Genomic DNA, 12,022 nt, shown 5'->3' with positions numbered 1-12,022 from the left:
TGTTTATTTTTCTTGTTTTTAATATTTTATTTGTAACCTCTCAAAATTGGGAGTCGGGTAGCACACATATTTTAGTAGTTTTGAGTAGTATAAATGTATGTTATTTGCAAGGATTAAAAACTGGGAATGGGGAACTTTCCATTGTTGCACTCAAATTTCTATTTATCTAAGTGATCAGAAATGGAATTTGTAGTTAGATATTATCTGAAGAGCCATTGTTTCCCCATTTCTGCATTCAATTAGCCTTCCCAACAGTATCTCTATGAGAATACTGTTCTCAGAAGTAGTCAATATTCAGAATATTGCTGCCGATACCTGTAGACTGAATTTTAATTTGGTTCTAGTTATTTTGTATAAAATGCATTTTACTGTCTTTGCAATGATTCAGGTACTTAGAGAATGGAATATTAAACATCAGCTTGTTTTTGAAATATGAATAGCAGTTATTATATTTTAAAGAAATAATACAGAAATAAAATATATGAACAAATAAAAAGATGATTTTCTCTTAAACATGTGCAAAAGGAATCCTGTTTTATTTAGTGCAACATCATCAAAGGAGAAAGGACAATGTCTCAAATGCCACTTTTATAATAATTCCAAAATTTACACATAAACATAGGCAAATTCAATTTTCAGCAATTCACTTATAGGAAACTTGAAGTTTTGAATGATGCACAGTGAATTAGGGTTTCAAATATATATTTACTCTAAAATCTTCAGATGGAGTGTAGAAATTCTGCTTTGTAAGGCAAATATGAAGAATGTTACCCCCTGTTCTCAAAGAACTTTTCACCAAATAGAATACCCCCATAGTTAAAAAGCATCTTGTTAAAAAAAATAGAAGGTTGGTGGGTGCTCTGTCCAGAGGTTAATGTTGAGAAAAAGAATTTCAAGTTCGTTTCAGATATTCAACTGATCTTCAACTTATCAAAAACCAGCCATGGAGGAAGGGGAAAGGGCAAGCCACATTGATTTCCTTACGTGTCAATAAGCTGCAGTCTGCTGATTTGATTGGAGGCCTTTGCAAATGTTTGATGACGATTGCAAACCACAGCCAAGCAGATAGGAATTATGCAGTAGCCCACTGTTTTAGGATCAGCCCTCGTACATGAGTAAAGAAATAAGAACATTTGCAAATAAGGTATTAAAAAGATAATGGTCCATAGCCAAAAGGGTACAGACAGAAGACGTGTTTTTAAGGAATGCATCCAACTGATTTCTTGTTTAAATTTCTCTGGTGGTTGCTGAATGTGTTCCAGTGCTAGTCGATTGTAAGTCTCATTGATTTCAAAGACATAGTAAAACGCTGCAGCACTTGCTATTAGATACAGTCCCACACCAATCCATCCCATCCTCTGACGGAAATTCATCATTCTCCATGCTCTGCGCCTTAAAAACAAAAATAATAATTAGTTATTGTGAGGAAAAGCAACATATAATAGTACACAATAATAAAGAGTTGCTTAGTATAAGTCAGTGTTTTTCAACTTCAGCAATTTTAAGACCCGTGGACAAATTCCCCAAATTCCCCAGCCAGGAAATTTTGGGAATTAAAAATCCATAATATTAAATTTAAAAAATACTGGTATATGCATAATAAGCAATTTTTGGCTTTTTTATTTTAACACATTGACAGTAGTGAAATATCTGATATTAGCATTGCCTGCAATGCGCTAGCTATAAAATGTTTTAATAAGCACCAGAGGGCAATGCTAGGCTTCAGGGTTTAGTGACTGGACTATAGAAGGGGTTCCCACTCTTGGCAACTTTAAAATGCATAACTTCCAACTCCCAGAATTTCCCAGCTGAGAATTGTCCACACATCTCAATGTTGCCAAGTTTGGGACTCCCTGGGACTAGAGACTTAATTTCCTAACATTTTGCAAGCAACTGTAGCTAGCATCTTCAGAGGTAACGTGGTCAGTTATCAGACCACCGATAACTGAGTAGGGTCTAGCCGACCTCCTGTCTTTATAGCCAGGTGCCCTAACTTCTAATTGCTCTTTAGCTGAGCTGATTTCTCAATGGAGCAGATTGGTGAGAGTTTTTTTCTTTTTCTTTTGTCTAAAATTTGTTCAGTTTTTCCTACTTGCCCTTACTATTTTCCAGTAATTTTGGCTATAGAGTATTTTTATTCTGTATTGCATAAAAGTAAAGGTTTCCCCTTGTCCAGTTGCATCCGACTATACAGGGCGGTGCTGATCTCTGTTTTTCTAGTGGAGGGAACCAGTGTTATCCATGTGCCCAGCATGACTCTATGCCGAGTCACATGGAACGCCGTTACCTTCCCACTGAAATGGTACCTAATATCTGCTTGCCTTTGCAAGCTTTTGAAATGCTAGATTGGCAGAAGCTAAGCAAATAAGTGGAGCTCACTCCGTTGCATGGTGTTTGGATCTCAAAACCAGCTTTCAGTTTTCCAGCTCACAAGCCCTGCATCTTTAACTGCTGAGACATTTTGCCCTCTTTCTATATGTATATGTGGTTCTTATGCAAGAATATAATGTAGTGGTTTTAAGATAAGTAGGCCTGGTCTGGCAAACTCAAGCTCAGCTCCACTCAACTATGGAGCTGACTGGGTGATTTTGGACTTGTCCTTCACTCTCAGCCCAACATATCTCACACGTAATGGTGAAATTTTTATATAAGTAGGTAGATAGCAATATATTATTATAAGCATTTAAAAGAGTTCCCAAACAATTAATGGGTAGTTTATGGCATTTGTTACTTGATTATTAAAGTCTCATTTGTTTTTCATGGAAGGTGGGATATAAGACACCTTTCATCTAGTATGAAAAGCAAGGAATTGTGTAGAAAGATTTTCCACAGAATTGGCTGCTTTTTCTGAAGTTAGCAAAAACTGAAGAACTAGGATGCAATGATTAAAGTAAAACTAACAAAAACAAATAGGGACATCAAAATTTTGATTCAACGTTCTTTAATTCTGATCATTTACTAAACACATAATGATACTGAAGCACACTTAAGTTCTATAAGCAGTGAAATTTGTTTAAAATTATAACCTCTACTTTCAACATACAAAGAAGCATATTATTCTGAATTAGGAATGTGTAACTGTCATTATCACTCATCCCAGTATGATTATGAGAGCTATGGGCACATATTGCTCAGAAGGTAAGATGTCGAACCAGCTTTTATTCCTGCCATGAATCATCCCAACATCCTAAACTAATTGCAGAACTCTGTCTTAATTGCAGTACATTGTTTTGCAGCTGTTAAAAAAAGACCATTTCTTTTGGTTTCAATATATAGAGGTATAGTGGCCTTAGTTAATGATCAAAAAAAGTTTGAACTTTTCTTCAAACAAGGAACATACTGAATTTAGAATGGTGAAAATGAATTAATGAAATACACCCGCATACCTGCTTTCATCTTTCAGAAAAAAGCCACAATTACGCAATATATATTAAAGGAAATACCAATAATTTAAAGCAATCCTGTGTTAAAATTCGCACTATTTAAAGAAAGACATAGATATAGCATTAATGCTGCATAGACTCCTACCTTTAATTTAGTATCGTTGTTGTGATCATACTTTAATGATTTTAATTCTGAATTTCCAGGAAAATAGATCAATGTTTATTAGCAATAGTATCTATGAAAAATAACATGGAAAATGCCATGCTTCACTTCTAAGTTTCCTGAAATATTTTATTAGCTACTTGAAATAACTTTATCTAAATAGTCATTGGCCTGATTCAAAATACAGTTCTGACATTTTCACATTTGCAATAAACATTATTTATAATAGGTTTATAATAAACTGCTGCATATAGTTCACCATTATCAAACTTGGTCATTGTTTTTCAAAATGGCTACATGAGATTTCAGGTTAACAGTCTTTGCAGTCATTATCTCAGGATACTAAGTATCCAAGAAACCAATCCATGAGATTTACCTGATTTTGCTTACATAGAAAAAAGAGTTACTTACTGTTAAGTTTGGGCAGTAACGAGGCAGGAGACCAGGGTAGTGACAACAGCTCTTTAATATACAGTGAACCCAGCAGCCAGTGCTGGGGCAAACCTCTCTTTATATACAGTTTGGTCGGTGGCCTCAACCAATCAGCAACGTGCTAATTCCCGCCAAAACTTTTAAAGATACATTACACTCCTTCCCTCCCAGAAAACACTTTACTCATATTTGCATACATTTAGCATATTATTTCTCTACGTAGTCACGCAGGTACGCTGGGCGTTTCCTAACTCTCCCGGACCTGCGCAGTTCATTCTCTGGGAGTGAGTCGAGCTGACGGGAGGGACTGCTCGTTCCTCTCAGCTCCTCCTCCAGGCCATCCGGCCTTGGATTACTTGCCGAGTCGTGCCTGCTGGCCTCAGGAAGGACCGGTTGGTGTCGCTGGACCTCGTCTGAACCAGATAAGTCCCCCGTTTTTTCTCGGCTTGAGTCAGCTGTGGGTTCAATCAATGAGTAGTCAGGGCCCGTCCCATCTATCTCTGGTCGGGTGTTAATTCTATTTCTTAGCTGATCTATGTGGCGTCTCCACACCCGGCCGTCCTCTATTTCCACAGTACGACTTGGGGCCCGTGGTGTCTATGATTGTTCCCTTTAGCCAGCTTGGGCCATCACCGTAATTGTGTGCCCATACATAGCTTCCTATGGCCAGTTCTCTTGTTTTGCCTGTTGTTGTTTTGTACCCGTCTGGTGTGTAACTCGGGTTTAAACGGTCTAAGGGGCATCTTAGTTTTCGTCCCATCAGTAGTTCTGCTGGGCTGCGGCCAGTGGCCACACAAGGGGTTCTGTGTTGTACCGTTAGGAATGCATCAATTTGTGATTGCCACTCGCCTGGGCCACTTCTGGACAATGCCTCTTTCGCGCTCCGGACGAAACGTTCAGCAAGGCCGTTCGTCGCAGGGTGGAAAGGCGCCGAGAGGGCATGTCGGATGCCCTCTTCGGCCAAGTACCCCTCAAAACGTGTCGCAGTGAACTGTGGCCCATTGTCTGACACTAGAGTGTCCGGTAACCCGTGCGTTGCGAAAAGGTGCCTTAGTGCTGAAATGACAGCTTCAGCGGTTGTGGATTTCATCAGGATGATCTCCAACCATTTGGAGAATGCATCCACCACTATTAGAAATGTTTGGCCGTGGAAGGGGCCGGCGAAGTCTATATGTATACGGGACCATGGGCCTTGGGGTTTCTCCCACTCCCGGATTGGGGCCGTAGGTGGTAGTGGTCTGGACTCCTGACACACTTGGCATCTGCCAACCTTGTCGCTAATCTCTTTGTCCATTAGGGGCCACCACACATAGCTCCTAGCTAACCCCTTCATTCTCACGATCCCAGGGTGACCTTCGTGCAGAAGTTCCAGAACTTTTCCTCAATTTCTCTGGAACAACCACCCTATCCCCCAGAGCAGGCACCCCTTGCACTGATAATTCCCGCTTTTCTTAACAAATTCTTTGAAACGCCGCCCGGTGCAGCGGGCCACCCTCTTGAACCCAACCAATTACAGTTCTCAAAGTAATGTCCCGGTATGACGCCCGAGCCACCTCCTTAGACGTGACTGGGCTAGAGTCCAGAGAGTCAATTAACAGTATGGGTGTCCCCGGAGTGGGGTCCTCGATCGCCCCTGGCAGTGGGCATCTGCTTAACGCGTCCGCATGCCCCAACTCCTTTCCTGGCCGATGCTGCAGTTTATAGGAGTAGGCGGCTAAAAAGATAGTCCATCGGGTCAATCGGGGCGAGAGTGCCACAGGCGTTGGGCGGTCGCCAGCCAGTAACCCTAACAGTGGTCTGTGGTCTGTAACAATTTCAAAGTCTCTACCAAAGACGTATTCGTGAAACTTTTTTACTCCTGAAACTATAGCTAGGGCTTCCCTATCCAACTGACTATAGTTCCTCTCTGCCGAGGACATTGTTCTGGAGTAGAAGGCTATTGGGGCTTCTGTGCCATTTGGAAGCCTGTGGCTGAGCACAGCACCCACCCCGTAGGGGGAAGCATCGCAAACTAATACCAATGGCATTGTGCTATGATACTGGATCAGTAAACTATCGCTCGAGAGTAGGTTTTTTACTGCCTCGAAAGCCCTGGCTTCCGTCTTTCCCCAAGACCAAACAGTATTCTTTCCCAGTAACTTATGTAGCGGCTCGGCAACGGTTGCCTTATTTTTCAAAAAGACCGCGTAAAAGTTCACTAGACCCAGGAATGCCTGTAGCTCTGTTTTGTTTTTAGGCGCTGGAGCCTTTCTTATTGCCTTGACCTTGCTCTCAGTGGGGTGAATTCCTTCCTTGTCTATTCTGTAGCCCAAGAATTCTACGGATTCTACCCCTATTTGGCATTTGTTCACTTTAACTTTTAGACCGGCTGACCGGAAAATGCCCAAAACTTTTCTCAAACGCTCCCCCAATTCGTCTAAATTTTCGGCTGATACCAATACATCATCAAAATAGGGGACCACCCCCGGGAGCCCTTGCAGAAGTCGCTCCATTAAATTTTGAAATAGACCAGGTGCCACACTCACCCCAAACTGTAACCGGGTACACTTGAAAGCACCTCTGTGAGTCACAATTGTCTGGGCTTCGGCTGTGTTGGCGTCTACGGGCAGTTGTTGATAGGCTTGGGCCAAATCTAATTTGGCAAAAACATGCCCTTGCCCCAGCGAGTGCAGCAAGTGTTGCACCACTGGGACCGGGTAAGCGCTTTTTTGCAAGGCTTTGTTTAAAGTTGCCTTGTAGTCAGCGCAGATTCTAACTGACCCATCTGGTTTCACTGGGGTGACGATTGGCGTCTCCCACTTTGCATGATCGACTGGCACTAGTATCCCCTGACTGACTAGTTTGTCTATCTCCCTGTCGATCTTGGGTTTAAGGGCAAAAGGGACCCTCCTCGCTTTTAACCGTATGGGGGCTACCTGAGGATCTAAGTTGAAAGAAATAGGGGTCCCCTTGTACTTGCCCAGGCAGTCTTTGAAAACATCTTCAAATTCTTCCATGAGGGCGTCCTTTAGGTTAAAGTCGTTTCTGTGGATGCCAGTCACTCCCATGCCCAATGCTCGAAACCAGTCTAGTCCCAACAAGCTTGGCAGGGTCCCCTCGACTATTGTGATGGGCAGGTTCTTCTTGTGTGGTCCGTACTCGACGTGGACGGATGTTGTCCCTCGAACAGGGATGCGATTCCCTTGGTAGTCTTGAACTTTAAGCCGCTGTGTTCGCAGTTTGCGCTTGGCGATGTTCGGCAAGGCTTTCGCAAAAGTGTCCCAGGACATGATTGTGATCGCTGACCCTGTGTCCACCTCCAGTCGGCACGGCACTCCTTCGATTTTCGGTTTTGTGAAGATTTTCTTCTCAACCCGGGTTGCTGCACGACCCACTATCACGGTCGTTCGATTTGACTTCGCGCCCTTTTTGTATTGACCAATCACGGGTCGCCTTTCCGATCCCGCGCTCTGATTGGTTGGTTTGAATTTTCGGCGGGAAGGTTGGGGTGCTCGACAGACTTGAGCCAGGTGCCCCTTCTTCTCGCACCGCCGACATGTAGCGTCCTTGAACTTGCATTGTTGACGCTGGTGTTGCCCTCCGCAACTTCCGCAGTCATCTCGGTCTTCTTTTCTCGGTCTCCCGGTGTGGAAAACTCCTTCCTCATCCTCGCCGTCTGATTCGGTCTGGATTTCTTCGTTGTGGACCGGAGTTGATTTTGCGCTCGCCATTGGTGTGAGCGGCTTTTGTAGGGTTTCCGCTGCTAGGGTGGACATCTCATGAGCTCTGGCTTCGTCCAGAGCGTTTGCCAGCGTTAGGTTGCTCTTGGATAGCAGCCGCCTCCGCAAACGAATGTCCCTGACCCCACGGATGAGTTGCTCCAACAGTTCCTCATCCAAATCTCGGTACCCACAATATTTGGAGGCTTTCCTCAGGGCGGCCATGTATTCACTGATGGACTCGCCCTCTTGCTGTCTGCGCTCTCCAAATTCAAAATGTTGCACGTATTTGGACGGTGTTGGCGCGAAATGGTTCTTCAATAGGTTCTGCAGAGTTTGCCACGATACCGATTGTACCGGCGTTGGCTCTGCCAGGGCTTCTGCGATGTCGATGACCTCGGGACCGCAGTGGCTCAGGAAATATGCCCTTTTTCTGTTGTCTGGAACTCCTTGCAGTTCGTTCACCTCGAGGAAACTCTCGAAACGGGTCATGTATGTCCCCCATTTCTCCTTGGATGGGTCAAACGGCGCGGGCGGTGTGTAGCCGGCCATCGCTGCGTTTCCGCCCTGAATTTGCTGGGTTCGGTCCTTGTCGTGCGTTCAGCTCTTTCCTGGTGCTTTTAGCCTCGGAATCCCACCTTCGTCGCCAGTGTTAAGTTTGGGCAGTAACGAGGCAGGAGACCAGGGTAGTGACAACAGCTCTTTAATATACAGTGAACCCAGCAGCCAGTGCTGGGGCAAACCTCTCTTTATATACAGTTTGGCCGGTGGCCTCAACCAATCAGCAACGTGCTAATTCCCGCCAAAACTTTTAAAGATACATTACACTTACATTTTAAAACAATTTTAAAAGGCTTCAAGGACAATTCTGAAGCACAGTAATGAAAGTCCAAGCAGTACCTTCAGATCAACTGATCTGTATTGCAACTTATCTGCACTGCAGTTCTAGGCAATCATTCCATGATAAAGTTTATGTACTTATGAAGAACGTAATATAAACTGTGGATACATTTTAGGGTCATAGAACTGAGTTGTAATACCACCATAATTAACTCAGAAAATCTCTACTTCAATATTTACTGCAGTCATAAGTCCTATAGTCTTTAATCTTGTACATGGCACTGTAGTTTGTTTGCTGTTATAATTGAGACTGAGGGGCAATCTGAACAATCATTAAAATCACCCTAAATGTTGAACTATTTCATCAGCACAAACTCTAAACAATCATCTCAAGGCAATGTTACAGGAACTTTATTCCAGTTCTACAGCATACTTTTACTTGAAGCATGTAACAATTAGAACAATCTGTTCCAGAGCTTGATTTACAGATTATTTTGCTGCCAATGCTAATGACAATATTGTTTAAAAAGGTATAACACTGTTGTACTAAATACCAGGATTCATCAGAAGGTTCTAGCTACAGAAAACAAAGAAAATAAAGAATATTTATTCTTTCTGAATAAATTTGGATTAATTTTCTTCACTTCTCTACTGATCTTCTTGAATCTATCCCCACTACGAGGGAAGATGTATACTTTGAAATTGTGGTGTTTCCTTATTACATATATATTAATCCCATTCTTCTTCCAAATAATTAGAGACTTAATTAATATGAAAATAACCAAACAGTTCCAGGGATGCAGTGGCTCAGTGGCTAAGACGCTGAGCTTGTTGATCAAAAGGTCGGCAGTTCAGCAGTTCGAATCCCTAGTGCCGCGTAATGGGGTAAGCTCCCATTACTTGTCCCAGCTTCTGCCAACCTAGCAGTTCGAAAGCACGTAAAAAATGCAGGTAGAAAAATAAGGACCACCTTTGGTGGGAAGGTAATACCGTTCTGTGCACCTCTGCCATTTAGTCATGCCGACCACATGACCACGGAGATGTCTTTGGACAGTGCTGGTTCTTCGGCTTTGAAACAGAGATGAGCATCACCCCCTAGAGTCGGGAACGACTAGCACATATGTGCGAGGGGAACCTTTACCTTTTAACCTAACAGTCAGTATTGTAAAAACTTCACTGCATGTTTTTCATTTTACCTATAGAAAATGGGTACCATAAAAGTATCACTTTCCATATAATATCTATAGTCCATGGACAATATTTATATTCTGTAAGAGTGACACAGAGCCAGTTGGGTGTACTAGTCAAGGCATCATTGAGCAGCCATATCCAACCTTTTGGTTTGCCTGAGCCTCATCGAGTGAAGAGGAATTGTCTTGGCCTATATAAAATATATTTATTTATTCTGAGAATTTATATAGCCGCCCACTCACTTTCAGTGACTCTAGGCAGCTTACAAAACATAAGTTTATGAACTTGTGAATGGGCAGCATTGCAACCCAGTGTCCATCGGGGTTGGACACATTTGTGCTAGAAATTGAGAGAGTGAGTTCTAACTTTGCTTTAGGCACAAAACCAACTGGGCGACCTTAGGTCAGTCTTTTCAGAACTAGGAAGGAGGCAACGGCGAACCACTTTTAACATCTTGTTAAGAAAACTCAGGAACTTGTTCAGGCAGTCACCAGGAGTCAATGTGGACTCAAAGGCATACACATCCACACACACAAAAAAGTGACACACTAGCTATAATTTTCCATAAGATTTTAAAACTATCTATATTATTTCCAAAGTTAATAATGTAGATAATATTGGAAAACTTATGAAGAAAACTTAAGAGTTATACTGCCACTGTTTATCGTTTGCATCTTTTGTAACAAATGGTTTTTCATTGCTATCATCTGCCATATGGTTATTCTGTTAAACCACATTAATGGATCTTTCTCTTGCATATTGATCTTTATCTACACTGCTTCGCTGCTATGCTATCCTCTAAATATAGCACATTTCCACAGAACTATTCAAAAACAAAACCTATTTTAAATGTACAGCTTGTGAGAGATATAGTCATTCAATACAAAAGGACACATTTTCACTGCTAGCCATATGATGGCAAAGAAGTCAGTTATTAAAATCATTAATACCAGGCAACTGCAAACAAAATTCAGTCTGAAGGACTTTTTTCTCACCCTTCCATCAACTGTCAAGAGAATTCTCTCTCTTTTAAAGCACACCTCTTGAAAGCAAGTGGATTCTCAAGTCTCCTTGAAATTAAACTCCCTTCCCTCTGGTGATTTTATGGATATATGTCTTACACGTTTTCTTGGCAGCAGTACAGAAATAATTGGTCATGCCTTCTTTTGGGATTTTTTTTTAAAATTTCCCAGTCAGGTTTTTAATCGGAAGACTTCTTGGCGGCCTCCAATCCAAATAGTAACTGATCCTGCTTAATTATTATTATTTTAATATATTATTAATTTTTTAAAGATCAGCCAAGTTCAGGTCCATGTATATATATATCTTCCCTATCTGCTATGTTTAACTACCTCCCCAAAAACAGATGGAACAATAAAACTCCATCCAAAGGCTGGGCAGAGATTTCCCCATGTAAGAAGAAAAATGGGAGAGATTCCCACGTTCCAGGGGTTGAACTTTTAAAGCAGAAGCCCAGGACTCAAGAAGGATTTCCAGCGCCTTGGTCCCTTCCCTCGCAGTCTCTCTCCCACCCACCCACCCAAATTCAATCAGGCTAAGGGGCTGTGTTGGTCCCTGTTGGTCCATTTCCTCGCCACGGGGGAAATCTATGCCTTCTCCTCGCCGCCTCCAGCTTCCCCTCCCCCCCCCTGGGGTTTCAAGGGGAACTAAAAGTTGCCAGATGCCAAGAGGGAGGGGAGGGGCTCCTAAGCAATGCGGGAGCTCCAACCCGAGCAATTAAGCCCCAGCAGCCCCTACTCGGGGGAGAGGCTCCACCATTGGCCTTTGCTTTCCGACCCCGCCGGGCGGCGAGGCTGCCGCATTCCCAGCCCACTCCCTCGCTCCCTGCCGCCCACCGCCTACCTTCCTCCGCCAGGGAACCCGGGAGCAAAACAAGCCGGAGGAGGAGGAGGAGGGCAGGCGAGGGGAATCCGAGGAAAGGCCGGCCGCCCAATCACATCGTTCCAGCGGAGGGAGGGCGGCGCTCCGCCAACCCAACCGAACCAAGCTCCGGATCCCTCCGGCGCCGGGCCCCGCCACCATCCGTTTTGTCTCCGGCCGAAGAACCGCCCTCGCCTCCCTCTGCTTCCGGGTAGTGCACGAGGGGCGATTGCTGCCGCGGCTCCCGGAGCCAGGCGGTGGACTTAGCCCTCGGGCTGTTTCTGAGAGAGCGGGCCAGGCTTCCTTCTTAACGTGGGAGGTGGAGGGCCAGAAGGGATGGTTGGTGTCTCCCCCACCTCTTTGTGCGGGGAGGGGGGCGAGGGGATTCCTGAGGATCAGCAGGGAAGCGCAGGGTTTTCCTACACCCCCCTCCC

The 12,022-nt window shown here is 43.7% G+C and overlaps 1 protein-coding gene across 3 annotated transcripts; it reads right to left on the bottom strand.

The window, feature by feature from the left end:
- Positions 1–513: 513 nt before the first annotated feature.
- On the bottom strand, positions 514–11,774 carry LYSET (lysosomal enzyme trafficking factor). Of its 3 annotated transcripts, none has more exons than XM_058162612.1 (2): positions 11,571–11,774; positions 514–1,392 (listed from the first exon to the last, which is right to left on the bottom strand). In XM_058162612.1, exon 2 carries the CDS (start codon positions 1,374–1,376, stop codon positions 981–983), a length of 396 nt encoding a protein of 131 aa, XP_058018595.1. In that variant the 5' UTR covers positions 1,377–1,392; positions 11,571–11,774; the 3' UTR covers positions 514–980. The 3 variants fall into 3 exon arrangements, with proteins under 3 accessions (XP_058018595.1, XP_058018593.1, XP_058018594.1); XM_058162610.1 differs by having other exon boundaries at positions 11,466–11,594; XM_058162611.1 differs by lacking the exon at positions 11,571–11,774 and adding an exon at positions 10,703–11,212.
- Positions 11,775–12,022: the final 248 nt, after the last annotated feature.

The sequence above is a fragment of the Ahaetulla prasina genome, chromosome 1, assembly GCF_028640845.1.
Source record: "Ahaetulla prasina isolate Xishuangbanna chromosome 1, ASM2864084v1, whole genome shotgun sequence".
In the NCBI taxonomy this organism is placed as follows: domain Eukaryota; kingdom Metazoa; phylum Chordata; class Lepidosauria; order Squamata; family Colubridae; genus Ahaetulla; species Ahaetulla prasina.
The sequence above is the reverse complement of the archived record's forward strand: the minus strand, read 5'-3'. Positions and strand labels throughout refer to the sequence as shown.

Coding starts and splice junctions, on each gene's coding strand:
- LYSET (XM_058162610.1), bottom strand. CDS start 11,530: ATGCGGCAGCCTCGCCGCCCGGCGGGGTCGGAAAGCAAAGGCCAATGG. Junction 1,393..11,465: donor TGGTGGAGCCTCTCCCCCGA/GTAGGGGCTGCT, acceptor TTTGTTTTTAAG/GCGCAGAGCATGGAGAATGA.